Source organism: Mesoplodon mirus (assembly GCF_964341445.2).
Source record: "Mesoplodon mirus genome assembly, chromosome: 8".
NCBI classification, from domain to species: domain Eukaryota; kingdom Metazoa; phylum Chordata; class Mammalia; order Artiodactyla; family Ziphiidae; genus Mesoplodon; species Mesoplodon mirus.
The window spans coordinates 39,545,709-39,564,936 of NC_138984.1; the positions used below are offsets into that span (position 1 = coordinate 39,545,709).

At 38.9% G+C, this 19,228-nt stretch overlaps 1 protein-coding gene across 8 annotated transcripts in view; it reads left to right on the forward strand.

Annotated features, from left to right (window-relative positions):
* HECW2 (HECT, C2 and WW domain containing E3 ubiquitin protein ligase 2) overlaps positions 1–19,228 on the forward strand; it is a 415,178-nt gene that overhangs the window by 159,558 nt on the left and 236,392 nt on the right. For all 8 annotated transcript variants that reach the window (XM_082629938.1, XM_082629942.1, XM_082629944.1 and 5 more), the window contains one exon: positions 6,568–6,894. In XM_082629938.1, coding sequence (XP_082486064.1) covers positions 6,603–6,894 — 292 coding nt within the window. In that variant the 5' untranslated portion in view covers positions 6,568–6,602. The remainder of the gene's footprint in view (positions 1–6,567; positions 6,895–19,228) is intronic.

The window sequence follows — 19,228 nt, forward strand, 5'->3', positions numbered from 1 at the left end:
GGAGGGATAAATTGGGAGTATGGGATTAACAGATGAATACTACCATATATAAAATAAACAACAGTGATTTACTGTATTGCACAGGGAACTATATTTAGTATCTTGTAACAAACTATAATGAAAAAAAGCATCTTCATGCTAAAATGCATGGAAAGAACCCCTGGGAAGGATTAAGGAATTCTTGGTTACTCACACATTATTGTCAGCTAGTTAATGATGTTTTCCTCTTAGCTACATTGAGGGCCTTTCTGGTGGGATAAAGTTGAAAAGGAAGCAGATTGTCTTGGAAGCTGGGAGCACTCCTGTGGTTTAGATCTGTACTGTCCAGACCAGGAGCCACCTGCCACATGAAGCTCTCAAGCTCTTGAGATGTGGTTAGTTTGAACTGAAATGTGCTTTAAGTATAGAATATGTGTTGGCTTTAAACACCTTAGTACAAAAAAAAAAAAAAAAAGAATGCAAAATATCTCGTTAATAATTATTTATATTAACATTGAAATAATAGTTTGGATATATTGAGTTAAATGAAATATGTTATGATTAAAATGTTCATTTTTTTAATGTTTTTTAATGTGGCTCCTAGAAAGTTTAAAATTACATAAGTGGGGCTTCCCTGGTGGCGCAGTGGTTGAGAGTCCGCCTGCCGATGCAGGGGACATGGGTTCGTGCCCCGGTCCGGGAAGATCCCACATGCCGCGGAGCGGCTGGGCCCGTGAGCCATGGCCGCTGAGCCTGTGCGTCTGGAGCCTGTGCTCCGCAACGGGAGAGGCCACAACAGTGAAAGACCCGCGTGCCGCAAAAAAAAAAAAAAAAAAAAAATTACATAAGTGGGTTGTATCATATTTCTATTGGGCAGTGCTGGTTTAGACTGATCCTCTTCCTGTCCTTTGTATTCTAGCTTTTGTTCCTCCTCAGTCATCTTGCTCCATCATGTATCTCCTCTCTTTCCTACATCTTCAGCCTCTCTTCTTCACTGGCTCTTCCTCTCAATTTTCATTTATTCATTCATTCAACAGATATTTCCTGAGCTTTTAGTGACTATGCTAGTATTATAAACATGCAAAAGTCTCTCTCAAGCTGAAAAACAACAAGCAAACACACCCAACCTTGTCTCAGTACACATCACCCTCTACCACGTGCTCTCCTTCCCTTTACAGCCCAGCCTTTTGAAGAAGAGTTTGTACTCTTTACCTCCATTTACCTTTCCAGCCTCCTTCCTCAAACCTCAACAGTCTGGCTTTTACCACTTGTACCACTCCATGTAAAAGGTTTTCCTAAGGCCAAGGATGTCCTCCTAGTTTTCAGATGCTATGGTAACTTTTCAGTCATTAGTTGCAACATTTGAGGCTCTCCCTCGGAATCTCTCCTTGACTTTCAAGACATGTTTCTCTCCCTCCCTTTCTCCCCTCAGAATCTCTCCTTGACTTTCAAGACATGTTTCTCTCCCTCTCCCTCCCTTTCTCCCCTCCCCACCTTCTCCCCTCTTCCCTTCCCTCTTCCCCCTTCCTGTCTCTCTCTCTCTCTCTCTCTTTTGTGTGTCTGTGTGTTTCTCTCTCTCCTATTTTACCTTGATTATTACCCTTGTCACTTACCAGCTCTGCCACCTTGGGTGGGTTTAACCTTATGGGGCATCAGTATGTTTTGAGTCAGGTCTGGGCTCACCATATGTCTTCAGTGGCAGTATTAAGACCCGCCTCTCTCCCTGGGCTTCTGCTTGGTTTCTTTGGAGGATTCCCATCATTTTCCCAGGGTTCTGCAGAGCCTCTGTTTTCTATTTTGTTTCTTCCCTCTCATATTCTCATCCTTGGTTGCTTCTCCATATCCATCCTTCCAATTAGAATGCATTCATTTCTTCATATATTTCTTCTTTTCCTCTAATCCTTTAAGACTTACCTCAAATATATAACCACTTCCGAAGTGTTTTTATCTCCTTCAGCTAACCTTTTGCCTCACAGATCCTCAGTTTTCTCATCTGAAAACAGAGGTGGTGGCATCTCTCAAATTTAATTCATAATATTCTGGGTCTCACTTGAGATGATAGAGGTGAAAATGCTTTGAAAAATGTAAAACACTTTATACATATTACTATCACTTCCTGATGCCTCATGAGCATTTATTATCTCCATCACATACTTGTGGGGACAAATTGTACATATACATGAAGTGTCAGTAGTACAGGATTGAATTCTTTCATATGTGTATTTGTCTTCCCCCCACCCCAGTCAAGTTCCTATAGAGTAAATTACATGCCTTAGGGAAAGAAAAGAAAGACTCTGAAAGAAAACCTTACTCCCTTTTCTGTTTAGTATACTTTGTAGCTTTATGCCAGACGTGTACTAATAGATGCTCCATATGTTTTTTTTGCAGGGTTCAGTTAAACTAGCAAATTTGCACATTTCTGTCTTGTTTTTTGACCTGTCTGTTGCGTGTCTCCCTTTCACAAGGGAGGTGCTCGATAAAATTTTCTTGAATGCATGAATGAATGAATGAACCCAATAATGGTGAGAAAGTCAAATTCCAACCCTTATCTCTGGCTAGAGGACCAGAGAATGGCCCTTGTCAGGCCACTGTTATGCCATTAAGGCTTGGGCTTCAGGATAGCTCTTCCTCATGCCTACCAGGCTCTTTCTTTTTTTTTTTCTTTCTGTATTTGGGATTGTGCTTTGAATAATGGCAGATACTGATAGCCTACTCTCCCAATAAGTGGGGGGGTCAAGGGGATTAAAACCAGTTCTACATTATATAATTAAAGTAGAATGTAGTCACATAATAATATTAATAGCTAAACATGATTGAGCACTTATTATATGCCAGGCACTGTTCTAAATGCTGTACCTATACTGATTCATTTAGTTCTCTCCAAAATTCTATGAACCAGGTGTTATTATGTCCCTACTTTATAGATGGGAAGATGAAGGCACACAGAGTTAAAATAAATTGGCCAAGATCACAGAGCAACTTAATAGTAGAAATATGACTGAAACCCAGAAATCAGACTTTGGAGCTTATTCTCTTATCCACTGTGTTTACCTATCTCTCTGATTAAATGGAGGTCATTAAAAAAATAAAACAATTTTGGTGTACATCCCTGTTTTTCCCCTTTTTTCTAGAGCAGAGTGATTTTCAGTTGTTCTTTTGCTGTGGCTTAAAGCTGTAAAGATTCTGGTCTATTTCTTTCTTTCAGGGAAGTGGCTTAGTTATGTCCAGCCTGCATTTTCTATTTGACTACAACATGTTAGGAGTTAATTATTTACAGTGCTTGCTGAAGCTGATGTGGTGCTGGGCTCATTCTGGGTTTATAGACAAAAGAACGGCCTGTCAAAATCCACTAAAATGAAAATTTCATGAAACCTTGAGATTAGAGGTTGACCTGAATTTTAGACTTCATGGATTTGAGGTTGTTTAACAGTTATGGGTTATATGATGTCAGAGTTACCATATACCACATAAGGAAGCAAGTGCTAAATTTATGAAGAGGAGTATTAAGTTTCTCTGTTGATTTTATTTCTGTCCTTTTTACACAGGACATCTTGGCCACCAATCCCAGTGATTTTTTAGTTCAAGGGATAGTGCTAAAAATACGAGATCAACTTTATGACAGAAATTAATTGAATAGATACATTTGCAAGTACTATGACCTTAGCAATGGTAGAATGTCCCCTTCACCCAAGTGTTTGTGAAATGGATGAGGGGATGGGAGAAATTAGGGAACCCTCCTCTTTACTTACCTCCGACTTGGTATCCAAGATTATTAGTTATAATGTAAATATTCAGCCCAAGGTTAGTTTTTTTTTTTTTCCATGAAAGTTTATGCTCACATTCTAGGACACCTTGCAGGAGTGGCCTTTTGAAAAGATGTAGTATATTAAAGAGGGCAGCACATACTAGGGATGCAGAGTAAATGTTAAATCCACAAACCTATTAGTGAATGATGTAGTCCTGAAAGGGGTAGTGAGAGGAAAGCCAGATTCATTCTGTGTAGAGCCTGTGGGTTCTGGGTGAGGGAGTGTGAATCCATGGACAGACAGGAAAGGCACTGGCAGATGGAACCTCAAATGTCCTAGAGTAAAGTACAGAGGTCTTAGAAAGAATCTGTCAGAGTCTGGCCATGGAGAAGAAAATGGATATCTTAGGACCAGACTCATAGTGGACCAAAGGGGGACTGGATCTAAGTTTGAACAGGAAAAGCTTTGTTCCTTTAGATGGAGGCCAAGTGGGAGCCAAAAGAAATAGCTTACTATGGGTCTAGATGGCAGAAATAGGTTTGGCAAAGGGCAGGCCCAGCAAAGGGACTCAAGGTGTAAGGAGTATCTAGGAGACAGTAGGGAGTATCTCCTAGGAGCTTAAGGAGTATCTAGCAGAAGGATGCTCACTGTTCAGTGATCTTTTCATTCAACATTTATCGACACCTACTGTGTACCAGGCACTGTTGGAAACACTGGGGATAAGATAGTGAACAAAACAGATGCACTTGTGAAGCTTACATTCTTTTTTTTTTTCAGCTTTATTGAGGTATAATTGATACTACTGTAAGATATTTAAAGTTTATATTGTGGTGATTTGATGTACATATACGTTGTGCAAGGATTCCCACCATCTAGTTAATGAACACATCTATCACCTCACTTTTTTTTTTTGATGAGAACATTTAAATTCTACTCTCAGCAAATTTCAAGTATATAATATGGTGTTATCAACTGTAGTCATTTATGTTTTACATTAGTTCCTCAGGCCTTATTCATCTGAAAATTTAGAGTTTGTAGCCTTTCACCAACCTTCCCATTACCCCCCATCCCGCAGCCCCTGGCAACCACTCTTCTACTCTCTGTTTCTAAGAGTTTGACTTTTTTCTTAGATTCCACATATAAGTGAGATAATACAGTATGTGTCTTTCCCTGACTTATTTCACTTAGCATGATGTTTCAGTGTTCATCCGTGTTGTTGCAAAGAGCAGGATTTCCTTTATTCTCATGGCTGGAAAATACTCCATCGTATGTATATGTATTGCATCTTCTTTATCCATTTATTCATTGATGGACACTTAGGTTGTTTACATATTTTGGCTATTGTGAATAATGCGGCAATGAACATGGGAGTGTAGATGCCTCTTTGATATCCTGTTTTCACTTCTTTTGGATATATGCCCAGAAGTGGAATTGCTGTATCACATGGTGGTTGGTTCTATTTTTAGTTTTTTAAGGAACCTCCATACTGTTTTCCATAGTGGCTGTACCGATTTACATTCCCACCAACAGTGCAGGAGGGTTTCCTTTTCTCCACATTCTTGCCAACATTTGTTATCTGTTTTCTTTTTGATAAAAGCCATTCTGACAGGTGTGAGGCAATACCTCATTGTGGTTTTGATTTGCATTTCTCCGATGATTAGCGATGTTGAGCATTTTTTCATGTGCCTGTTGGTCATCTGTATGTTTTGTTTGGGAAAATGTCTGTTTAGGTCTTCTGCCCATATTTTAATTGGGTTGTTTGGGTTTTTTTGATACTGAGTTGTATGAGCTGTTTATATATTTTGGGTATTAACCCCTTATCAGTCATATCATTTACAAATATTTTCTTCTATTCATTAGGTTGTCTTTTTGTTTCCTCAGTGATTTCCTTTGCTGTGCAAAAGCTTTTAAGTTTAGTTAGATCCCATTTGTTTATTTTTGCTTTTGTTTCCTTTGCCTTAGGAGACAGAACCAAAAAAATATGGCTATGATTTATGTCAAAGAATTTTTGGTCTGTGTTTTCTTCTCAGAGCTTTATTTCAAGTTTTTAAGCCATTTTCAGTTGATTTTTGTGTATGGTGTAAGACAGTGGTCCAGTTTCATTCTTTTGCACATGGTTGCCCAATTTTTCCAGTCACCTTTTATTGAAGAGTGTTCTTTCCCCAAGCTTACATTCTTGTGGGTGAAAGTACACAGTAACCAAATAAATAAGTGCATGGTACTATGTGGTGGTACATCAGATCAGAATAATTGCTTTTGAGAAAAGTAAAGCCAGGAAGGAGGGATGGAAAATGCTTGGCTGTTGCAGTTTTAAATAGGATGGCCAACTCTATTTAAGTGAGGAGGTAACATTTGAGCAAGCTCCTGAAAAAGGGTTTAGTGAGTTTCATTCCTATGGGAAGGAAATAGAACTTGTCCTCATTAGTATATTTCAACTCTGTTGAACATGTCTCAAAATTTTCTGTCTTGCTATTTTAAAATTTAATTGCATCAGCAAATGAATATGTGAAGGAGAGGAGGATGCCATTTCTGAAGGAGAAAGAATAGCCATAAAAGGGACGGTTAGGGAAGTCCCCTCCTTAATTGCTCTGAGGAAGCTGTGCCCAGTGAAATTGAGGGCCACAGGTGTTTGATGGCCTTTGCTGTCTTGTGACCTCAGTCTGTAGAAGTTGTTTCTGACAGTCATCCGTTGACAGTAGAATAATAGGTTTTATTTTGACAGCAGGAGATTATTGCATGGTTAAGCTTTAACAAACACTCATAAAGTCTTTTTATCTGGGAAGCTTAAACTTAATTCCTTGCATTGTAGCACTGATGCTTTGTGCTTGTTTGTCTCTCACAGCTTTGTAGAAAGCCACCCTCAGAGAGGCAGACGGCATGGCTAGCTCAGCCCGGGAGCACCTGCTTTTTGTGAGGCGTCGAAATCCCCAGATGCGGTACACACTGAGTCCAGAGAACCTCCAGAGCCTGGCCGCCCAGAGCTCCATGCCCGAGAATATGACTCTACAGCGGGCCAACAGCGACACCGATCTGGTGACTTCTGAGAGCCGCTCCAGCCTGACCGCCAGCATGTATGAGTACACGCTGGGGCAAGCTCAGAACCTCATCATCTTCTGGGACATTAAAGAGGAGGTGGACCCCAGTGATTGGATTGGCCTTTATCACATAGGTGAGTCAAATGAAATGGACTTGCTTGTGACCTGAGCATACATTTCACTCTGACATTATACTATTCTGTGTTTTCTCCTGGGAAGAAATTCACACACATAATTTAAAGCAGCCAGATCCTAGGAACTTTTTCTTCTTCTTTGGGGGGGGGCAGTCAACAATTATACATACCTTTTGCTGATAGGAATACTGTGGTTATCTCTCTACCTTAATTAAATGTCAGAACCTGCAGTATTTTCTTTTTAAAACTTCACTTTGCCCTTAATCAATAACTGCATTTTGGAAAGAGGTGGCAATTAACATTTACTAGTATTTTTAAACCGATGAGAAGGATGTTTAGATTTAGATAACTGATAGGAAAAAATGTGCTGTTTCAGAAGGTTGAATTACATTAAGAACAACTTGTAGTCTAATGTATCTTTTTATTTCAAAATTCCTTGATGTGTCCTAGATCAATTAGGTAAAGAAAGTGTCATATTCTCCTAACAAATGACTTAGAAATAGGTTACTATTTGTTTTAATGAAAGTGTCCTAACTCTGTCTAGCTGATTTGCATCTGTTATTCATAGGTGAGTGCATGATTGATAGCACATTCCAGAAAGTATAAGTATCTACTTTAATTAAAAGCAAAAATCAAAACCTACTAACCAATCATAAAGAAAATCTAAATCAACTCTGATAATAAAATCTAACATTCCCCAAAGCTGGAGAACATATTCACTGAATGAAGGGAATTCTTTTAAAAATTTAACAACAACAGATATTTTATCAGAAAGACATTGCTGCTTTCAATGTATACTGTAAGTCAGGCGACTTTCTTTTTTTTTTTTTTTTTAGTGACTAGATTGGTTGCCGGGGGAAGACTGGTTTATGCAGTGCTTCTCTGCCAGGGGCGATTTTGCCCACTTCCTCTAGAACAGCGGTCCCCAACCTTTTTGGTACCAGGGACCGGTTTCGTGGAAGACAAGTTTTCCATGGATGGGGGGGAGGGGGGTGGTGTGGGCGGGTGTTGCGGGAGTGGATCCAGCAGTAATATGAGCTATGGGGGGAATGGTTCAGGCTGTAATGCAAACGATGGGGAGCGGCAGATGAAGCTTTGCTCGCTTGCTGCTGGTCACCTTCTGCTCTGTGGCCTGGTTCCTAACAGGCCGTGGACCAGCGCTGGTCCATGGCGCGGGGGTTGGGGACCCCTGCTCTATGGGACATTTGGCAATGTCTCGTGACATTTTTGGTTGGCACAAGTGGGTAGGGGAATGGGAGATCAGTGATGCTGCTAAATGTCCTGCAATGCACAGGACAGCCTCTCCCAACAAAGAATTATGTGTCCCCACATGTCAGCAATGCCACCGTTGAGAAACCCTGGTTGAGGCAAAGTAATATCCTGGCTGAAATTTTATTAAAATGTTAAACCCATTACACTTTATGTTTCTCTGGACAGAGAATTTTATATTGACTAAAATAAAATTGATTTGTATTTACTTATGTAATTTTTAATGTTTAATCATACCAGGTATAAGAAATAGAAACAAAAAAATTCAATGAATTTTTATCTTTCTATTTCCTCTTATTATAAATAAAGGAAGGAAAAGTCTTCAGAGTTCATCATTTTCCTCAGGTGTGTTTAAATGTACATTCAAAGTGAGGAAGATTCATGATTTTAAAATTACATTTTTATATCTGATCTCTATTATGTTCACAAAAGAATCTTACAGTTTTGATGTGACTTTAGAAGTAACTCTTGGTTTTGGTGTAATTTCACCCTTTAGGATTTCATAAAACTTTTTTCTTTTCTCATAATTTTTTGCCTTTTTTCTCATTTGAGATTTTGTAATGCTTAATAGGAGGCTACAAATAGAATATTGTGTCTTCTTAAATGATTCTTATGTGATATTTCTTTAGGACATAATCAATTTTATTTTCTCACATAGGATGGTTTCTTTGTTGTGTGTGAATAACTTAATCTGTAAGATGCTAGAATCACTTACGACACTGACTCCTATTACTTCATACTTTTTTCCCTAACTTTCTTTCTGTTTCTTTATCTCACTTGTTTTATTTCCCTGTCTGTATTTAATTGTGAAGGAACTAAGGGATCCAAAACCAAGTTTACCTTATTCCCAAGTGACCAAAGTCGCAAAATCTTGGTGTTCTTATATTTTACTTTCTAGAGAATAGGCCAGAGTCCTAAATCTGGAATTAGTCCAAAGATATAGCTAGGAAAATAGAATTAGGAAATAAGTCTCTTTTGAAAAGTGCTATTCTTCTTTAGTTTATCTCAAGCTGCTTCTGTACCTTTCTTACGTATCCTCATTGTATTATTGCTTCCCTATATGAAATGTGTTTCTTTTTTTCCCTTTTGGCTACTTTCAACAGTTTTTTCTTTATCTTGGTTTTCAGCAGTTTGTCTATTATGTACCTCGGTGTGATTTTCTTTTTATTTATCCTGGTTGGGATTCTTTGAGTTTTTTAAGTAAATGTTTTTAATGAGAACTGTGAAAATTTTGGCCATTATATTTTCAGATATTTTTTTCTATCTATTTTCACTTTCTTCTTGTTTTTCTGAGACATCAGTTACACATTCGTTACATCATTTCATATTGTTCTACAAGATCCTGAGGCTCTGGTTAATTGTTCTTTAATCTCTTTGGTATTCAAATTCAACCATTTCTACTTACCTGTCTTCAAGTTCACTAACTTTTTCTTTTTTTATCTTCATTCTCCTGTCAGGCCCATCCAATGGATTTTAAAATTTCAGTTATTTGACTTTTCATTGGTAGAATATGGATTTCTCTTTTTATAGGTTTAATTACTCTTATGAGAGTCCCTATGTCTTAAGTCTGTCAGACCATATCTTTGTTCAGGTCTTTGAATTGATTTGAATACAACTGCTTTAAATTCTCTGCTAAATCCAATATCTCTGGGGGTCACCTAAGGGTCCGTTTTTATTGTCTGTTTTTCTCTTGACCGTGAGTCCCAGTTTCCTGTTTCTTTGTATATTCAGCAATTTTTTACTTTACACTGGACATTGAGGATTCTGTATTGTAGAAATCCTGAGTTCTGTGGCATACTTTTTATTTTAATGTGAGTTTTTATTCTAGTTGGCAGATTTATTTCCTTGAGCTTACTGCGTATGATTTAACACTTGGTTAGAATGGATCTATGGAAAGCCCAGTGTAGTTATGCAGCACTTCTAGCTTGATGGTGTTCAGCCTACAAGTTTGGTTTCCTCTATGGACTTCGTTAGGGCTTGGTTTGGGGCTTTGTTAGAGTATGTCTACTAGGCTTTACTCTAGGACTTATTCCTAAGTAGTGACATTTCTGATGTCTTAGCTGCATGCCTGGAATGTTAACCATTCTCTCTGGCTCAGCTGTAACTCCAGTGTTCTCCAGCACTGCTTGACTTCTTTAACTCCACTACACTCTCAGTCCTGTAGCAGCTGCTCTCTGGAAAGAAGCCTTGGTAGTCTCGCCCTGCACATGTGCAGCCCGGACCTTAGCCAAGGGCTTATGGGGGATCCCCATGTGAACTTCATCCCCCCATAGCTCTTTCCTTTCCAGTGCCTTGCCTGGAGATTCTAGCCATTTCAGTTGACCCAAACTCTGATTGCTGCCTCCTTAGCTCATAAGAACTGCCAGGAAATAGTCCCCCAGCTGAGATCTGGGTGGTCATGGAGTCAACTTATAAGTTTCCCTTCACTTTGGGATTTTAATCTATTGTGCAATGTCAGAAAACCACTGCCTTCTAGTTTTACAGTTGCTTCATTAGGAAGGCAAGTCTGGAACTAATTACTGCAATGTGGCCTGAAGCAGAAATTTCTCCCCTGCTTTTGATTTAGGGTAGACAGTAAGAGGTTCCACTTAATTTCCGCATCTAGCCATTTCCAGAGAACTCTGAATAAATAATAAATGATAGTTTGAGTCCCATATGTTTGTCTCCTTCTTAGTGTATTTTCTAATAGTTTTAGCATGAAAAAGGTGTGAGAAATTGGCACCCTCAGACCTCTTAAGGGGATGGGATGAACACAGAGACTAGAATTCAGAAATAAAAGTATCATGTAGGTGGAATGAGGTATGTGGTATTTTCAGGCATGCTGTTGGTTTTAACACGTCTTCCACAGTTAATGGCTTTAAAAGGCACAGGTCCTAACATCTAGAACACTAAGGATGGCTCATTTATGTAGTTGCAGAACCACAGCTGTGTTTAAAAGAAAGATTGGCTCTCTGGGACCTCAAAGTGAGCGACAGAGACCTTGGTTTAAGCAGAGATATCCATTTCTTTTCTGGGGCTAGGATGGACTGTTCTGACCTCTGGACTGGAGACAGCCTCACTTCTGTGGGGACTTTGCCATCCCACGTAGTGAGGGACGGGTGACAGCACTGTGGTCTTTAGCTGGCAGCCATCTCCTGATCCCTTCTTCCTTATGGGGTCAGGGGGTGGGCAGCAAGCCCTTGATCTCAGGGCAGGCAGGCCCTCTCCAGACTCAGGAAGGGTCTAAACTGATGTGGTGGTCCAACTAGTGAGTAGTCAGGGAGTACACATGTGACCCAGTTCTGGCCAGTGATATGTAAGGGAAAGACTTTGGGGAAACTTCCTTTTCTAATGAAAAACCAGAGCCTCATGAAGAAAGTCTTTAAACCTCCCTTTCTCTTGTACTTGGGACTCTGGAGAAAGGATGTGATATCTTGAGTTGTGGCATCCATGTAGCAACCATAAGTTATCAATCAAGAAAATTAAGAGTCAAGAATTACAGAGAAGAAAGAAAGAGCTTGGACTGGAACTCCAAAGTTCTTGCTATATATGAAAAATAATCTTCACCATTGTTTAAGTCATCATTAGTGAGGCTTTCTTGTACCAGCAGTCATTCCTAACTGAGTCACTGGGGTGGCTGTTGTGATGAGAAAGGGGAAAGGAGGAACACAACTGCTTTTAAAGAGTGAGTGGGCTACTTCCATAGTTACTGCTTCAGGGTGAGGGCTTGGGCTGCTTTAATATAGGTAAAAACCACTCAGTTGTTTTTAAAAGAAGTAACAAAAATTTGACATAAAAATTTTGAAAACTGTAACTCCAAGCCATGCAGAAATTTTCAAGAGCTTAATAGAATCAATGACGTGATGGGAAGAATCTTTCAAATGAGCAGTTAGTAATTTGAAAATGTACAAAACAATTTTCTTGGGCCCTATGAAGGGAAGATAGGTGAGATGATGCATTTGGAGAAGACCTGAAAGAAAAGAGGAAATGCAGGGCTAAGATGGGGAAAAGAATGTTGGGGTCCAAGTTATGTCCTAAATTTAAGGCTGTTATGACTAAAGAGGAATATGCATAATAAGTTCTCTCTCAGGCTCTGTGAAATAGGTTTCATAGAAGCACATAGAGTGGGAATACCTTCAGGTTTCTATACCTGTTAGTAGGAAGCAGCCACTCCTCTTCAGCTGTGTCCTGAGAAGCTGGACTGTTTCCTAGCAATGTCTAATTTTATTTGTGGAACTGAGAGATGGTCTCTATAGAAATAAGTCCCAGAGGGGAAGGATTTGGGTGGAACATAGGCCTGGCGAGGTGTGGCTTATTGGCACACTCCGCATTTTTTTTTTTTTTTTTTTTCTGTACACGGGCCTCTCACTGTTGTGGCCTCTCCCATTGCGGAGCACAGACTCCAGACCTGCAGGCTCAGCGGCCATGGCTCATGGGCCCAGCTGCTCCGCAGCATGTGGGATCTTCCCAGACCAGGGCACGAACCCGTGTCCCCTGCATCGGCAGGTGGACTCCCAACCACTGCGCCACCAGGGAAGCCCAAGTGGACACTTTTTAAAGTGGAGGCAGAAAATATTAAATTTGTTTCAGGCTCACTATCTAATTCCCCTTAACTTTTAATCTTGTGCTTATTTTTCTGGCTGTTCAAAAGAGAAACACTTCAAGAAGCTTAATTTGCCATTTCTTATGTGCAGGCAACTTCAGGTACCTGAACAGAACTGGGAAAATGCACATTATGAAAATTAGAAGGTTACACTGTGCTGTACACCTGTGCTTCTCACAGTGCTGGTCTCTGAACTGTTTGTTACTGATCTGTAACTCGATAAGATACATTCTCCAGAATGTAAATCAGTATAACAGCTTCCTTCATTGAGAAAATCTTGCTATTAAAAAATCATCTAAACTAAATAAAGTGCTTATTGATGTAGGTATTTCATATTCTGGATCAAGGTTCTTATCTTGTCATCGACCGGTAACAGGTAAATAATTTACCAGCATTGTCTGGACCATTCTTTGAGTATACCTCTCAGTTCTGTGTGTTGATTGTATCCTCAAAGATAGATGGCCGAACAATTTAACTTGGACCCTGTCTTAAAAAAACCCTGGCTTATGTATTATGACATTTTTCATACTTCTTTGCATTTGGATGGTAAAATAAAGTTGCAGTAGTTATCCAAGGCATTGGGATCATGTGTTTTTGAGCTCCAAATTTAAGCTGATGTTTTATAGATAAAAAACTAAGGTCCAGAATGGTGATACCATACAGTTACTTGGAGTCAGTCAAGGCTGGGACTTAAGAGGCCTGTGTCCCAGTCTTCATGTTTTCCCCTCTGTGTTGAAAAATATAGTCCAGTGTTTTTCAACCTTTAGTTATTTTCTCAGCACTTTCTTGGTTTTTGCAATATTGGGATTATCACTTGTGCTATTAAACTTTTTCTTTAAACCATCTGATTAAAAGAAAGCAAACTGGTTATGTACCCTGACCTTTTTCTAAGCAATAAGGTCTGGGAAAGGCTTGCTGTGTTAGCTCTGTTTCTTCCTAACATACATTAGCAGTTAGTAATAACTGTGTCTGTGGGCCACCCAGGATTGTCACATGCAGCACACTCTGAGAAATTCTGAGGTTATCAGTGATTAAGAGGACAGGCTCTAGAGTCAGACAGACTAGTAAATGCAGATCTACTTACAAGCTTGGGAGAATTATGTAATCTTTTTAAACCTCAGGTTTCTCATCTTAAAAAAAAAAAAAGACTAAGGAAAGTGCCAGTATCATGAGAATTAAATGAGATAATGCATGCAGTGCTCTTAGCAACGTACCTGGGCTCATTGTAAGGGCCTGCTGACTGTAAACTATCATCATTATGTTGGCTACGGTTAATAATCATGAAATCATCTCCTTGGTAGTCTAAAGCAGCAGCACGAATTTACCCACTGAGTGAGTCCATAAGAAGGGATTTCCAGATTAAAGTGACATACTGGCTTACTTCTGCTTACAGAAAACAAAATCCATTCTATTGAAATTGAGCTCTAGGAATTATACAAAGCACTTAAAATATGATGTTAAATAATGCAGTGTTCTAAGTTGAGTATTATGTAGGTTCGAAACCAGCGTGCTTTCCAAGGCGATAGGAAAGCTGCAGTTTAATCTGAAATTCAGTCAAATGGAACAAATAATTTATGTATTAGGTATTTAGTTTCCAGAACACCTGTCAAAAACAGTTAAGAGTATTTGTTCTTAAACTCTTTTTTGGGGTATTTTTACATGATTACTGCCGAAGAAGTGTTGTTTTAGCTCATGTCTTTAAATTAAAAAAAAAATTCTCTTAGAAAATAGTAGCTTTGGAAATGAAATTATTTTTTGGAACAACTTAACTCTAAATGACTGTTTGTTACCTTGTTGTATTAGGATAGGTCAGATTATGCTACAGTAATTAACTACTCCTGAATCCTTAGTGGCTTAACAGACAAAAGATGATTTATTACTAATGCTATGTATCCAACATGGGGGCTTGCTTTGTACTGTCTTTTAGGGACTCAGGCTTACCATCTCTTGATTTTTGCCATACTGGATTATCAAAGTCTCAACCATCTTGTCATTACACCATCTGGAACATAGGGCCTCTTTGGGCAGGAGGGCCTCTTTGTGCAGGTGTCAAGGGACGAGAGAGCTGGAGACTTTTATACCAGCTCTTAAATGCTTTGTCCGCAAAGTGACACATTTCATTTCTGCTCAGAGTCCTTCATTCAGCACTAGTCTCGTGATCTGCCTAACTGCATGGGGACTGGGAACTTGGGAGAAGCCCTTGGCTATTTGGTGAGCAGTCAATATCTCTGCCATAGTAGATGTGTCTTGCTAACAACATGTCTGGTCTTCCATAGTCGCTGCAAGAATAGATGCTGGAGGTTAGAAAGTGTCATACTTTGGGATATACTTTGCAAGGTGTTCAGAAGACTGAATGAGAGGACACATCTAGGGCAGGACCAAGGATAATACCCAACATTATGGATGCACAATAGCAGTTACTGGAATCTGAATTCACGGCATTGCATTGGTGTCTCAGACGGTGGTGGATCTTCCTTTATTATGCATGTTGAAGATTTGGTTTGCAGAGGAGTCCGTGAGTTCAGAATGGTAATGGAACGCTTCCCTGGACATGACGTAGGTTTCAAAAAATTGTATAGCTCAGTGTACTGAAGACACTTTAGTATATTTTATCCCCTAACATACTGGTTGAAAGCAATACTTGAAATAGGTATTCTTCTCTCCATAGAGTGACATGGTTTTTATTTTCTATCCAGTTATTCTCTAAATACTACTTGATTTTTCCCCCATGCCGATTTGTGTCATTTTTCCCTAAAGGAGGCTTATGTAGGTGCCATAATTATTAAATGTTAAATAACTGTGAATATTTTGTGAAAATACCATTGGCCTGAGGTTTACAAATATTTCATTCTGATATAACCCATTACTAAATACAAAATAATCCTTACCACACATGCTGGTTTTGTAATGTTTCTTTTAATTGGCTTTTCATACTTTCCTAAGGACTAGATAGTGGGCACATCAATAAAGAAAGAACATGTATAATGCCATCTTTTTATCTTGATATCTCTCTTAAAGTCAGTTTGTCTGTTATCAGTTGCCCTATCAGCTTCCTTTGGTTAGTTTTTGCTTGATGTATGTTTTCCCACCAATTTACTTTCAGCCATTCTTTGACTGCTTCAGATACATCTGCTGTAAATCATCTATAGCTTTATGATTTTTATCCAATCTGTGTGACCATCTTTTAAAATTGGTACATTTAATGTTTTTACATTTGGTATTATTTTTTCATATATTTGGATTTATTTCCACATCTTATTTTGTTTTCTATATATTGCCTGCTTTTTCATAGGTATTTTTTTTGTTCTACTTTTATGCCTTCAGTTGAAATGATGTGTTTTCTTAACTCATCCCTACCTTCCGCTTTCTTCTTCAATCTGTTTGCTTGGCAGTTGAACATTCTAGTTCTAGTCTGTTAGTGGTCATCCTTAAAATATATGTCATATATAATTAACAAAGGTTTTAATGAATCAATATATTTAAGCACCTCTCAAACTGTACAAGGATCTTAGGAGAGATTCACTACAATCACTTCCCTCCCCATCTTCTTTTTTATTGTTGACATTTAATTCCATCCTGTTTTAAACCCTTTCTTCCATATTGTCATTATTATTATTGTGTTTCTTTCATAGACAGGGATTGTTCTGGTTATATATTTTGCGTAACAAACCACCACAAAACTTAGTGGCTTAAAGCAACAATTTATTGAGTGAGTAAATAATTTAAGGATGAAAAGAAAAGACATCTGAATCAGCAAAACTAGAGTACATGGGGTTTGACTTTCTTGCAGAACACACACACACACACACACGCACACACCCCACCCCCCGAAGTTGCATTCTAAAATAAATGGAAGCAAGTAGGAGGAGTTTAAATTTTAACTTCAAACCCTTGTTGATTTACCAAATCAAATAATTCTTTCTTCTGGTTAATGCAGGTAATGATACAAGATGTCAGGTATGTCTGAAATCTTCTCTTCGTTTTCTCCAGTGAGTTTTCCCCTTTGTGGGCTCTCACACGATCTCTATTTCATTTTGTACCATTTGTTTATATCTTTAGTTTAAACCAGCCTTATCCAGGCAGTCTTTGAGGTATAGAGCTGTGATAACTATCAAAGTCATTATATTAATTTCCGCCAGTTGTTTCCTACAATCTGAATGACATTGTTGGATTTTTGAATAACTACAGACTCACTTCACTTCATATGGACTTCAGAGAAACTGCATAGAACAACTCAGATCTTCAGTCTGTTTTAAGTTATGAGTGCCAGAGTGTTGTAACACAGTTTTAATGGTGACATTAAGGAATTCTTCCTCTGAGTTCTTGTAGTTTCACCTTCTGTGTGTATTTTTTATTTCAACTGTGAATTGCAAACTCTCAATGTATGCATGCTCAGTGAGAAAAACTGATTTGTATTTGTATTTTTTTATTTCAGTTATGAATTGCAAACTCCTAGTGTTTATCTGCTCATTGAGAAAACCTGATTTTTTCTTTTCTTACATCAAAATTTATAAAACAACAAGTAAATACGATAGATGGTCATATTTGCTCAATTTACTGTAGTTCATAAAATCATTATGAGAACCACACTAATGCCTTAATTACAAACAAACTTGAACTGGGTCAAGTCTCTTGGATCCATCAACTCAGCATCAGGATTAGTGTGGATAAGAGGATGGTTTTGGAATTGGGGTGTGAGACAGACATGGATTTAGATTCTGACTCTGTCACTTAGTTGGTGCTTGGGAGTTTTTTAACCATTCTGAGCCTCTGTTTCTTCATATACAAAGTGGGAACAATACCAACTATACACAATTGCAAGGAAGATGGAACAAGATAACACTTGTGATATGTATACAAGGGTAATTGTTTCGTAGGAGGTAGCTGCCACACCAACTTCAAACATTTGTTGCGAGCCTCCTATTTGTCTGCCACTAGGCAATAGGATACAACATGGATCAGCTCAGAGTTTAGTGGAGTGCATGATGCAGTGTGTTCAGAACAATGTTACAGAGGCCATGAGAGCATGGAGGGGGAACAGTTTAATGCTTGAGATGGATTTGGGGATGGGAAGGGTATAGAACGGGCTTCACCAAGAAGGTAAAAGAGTCATTATAGGAGGCGGGAATTGCACATGCAGACGCAGTCTTTCCCATGAAGGGCTTCATGTGCAGTGTTTGAAGGTTGCGCCTCTGTCCCCATCCCCTTTCTTCCTGGCTGACTTCTGTGTATCCTTTTAGACAGGATTCAGAAGCCACCCACTCTTTCATGCACCCCCCCATCTCTTTCAAGCAATCAGTCCGTTTTCCTGCTTCCTTAGAAACTTTTTCGCATCACTGTTTCAATGCTGATTGCACTGTGTTGTAATTTTTTTTTTTTTTTTTTGCGGTAAGCGGGCCTCTCACTGTTGTGGCCTCTCCCGTTGCGCAGCACAGGCTCCGGACGCGCAGCCTCAGCGGCCATGGCTCACGGGCCTAGCTGCTCCGCGGCATGTGGGATCTTCCCAGACCGGGGCACGAACCCGTGTCCCCTGCATCGGCAGGCGGACTCTCAACCACTGCGCCACCAGGGAAGCCCGCACTGTGTTGTAATTTATCTTCTTCCACATTTGTCTCTTCAGTTGCACTCTTAACTATTTAACTGCGTCCTGTTCATGTTGTGTCCTGAGCAGCTTTCAGTGCCAACATTATTCACGCAGATCAATTAATTTCATTAAAGAACAGGCTTTAGGCTAGAGCAATTATGACACAAAAGTAAATACTTTTTTATTGAAGATTATTTCATGTTATGTTTTTTCTTTTTTTATTGAAGTATAGTTGATGTTAATATTATATAATTTACAGTTGTACCATATAGTGATTCACAATTTTTAAAGGTTATACTCCATTTATAGTTGTTATAAAATATTGGCTATAATTCCTGAGCTGTACAATATATCCTTGTAGCTTATTTAATACACAATAGTTTGTACCTCTTAATTCTCTATCTCTATATTGCCCCTCCCCCCTTCCCTCTCCCCGCTGGTAACCACTAATTTGTTCTCTATGTGTGAGTCTGCTTCTTTTTTGTTATATTCACTAGTTTGTTGTATTATTTGGACTCTACATATAAGTGCTATCATACAATATTTTTCTTTCTCTGTCTGACTTAGTTCACTTAGCATAATATCCTCCAAGTCCATTGATTTTGTTACAAATGGCAAAATTTCATTCTTTTTTATGGCTGAGTAGTATTCCATTGTGTGTGTGTGCACGTGTGTGCACACACACAAACACACATCTTCTTTATCCAGTTATCTGTTGATGGACATTTAGGTTGCTTCCATATCTTTGCAATTGTAAATAAAGCTGCTATGAACATTAGGGTGCATGTATCTTTTCGAATTAGTGTTTATATACCCAGGAGTGGGACTGCTGGATCATAGGGTAGTTCTATTTTTAGTGTTTTGAGGACCCTCCATACTGTTTTCCATAGTGGCTGCAC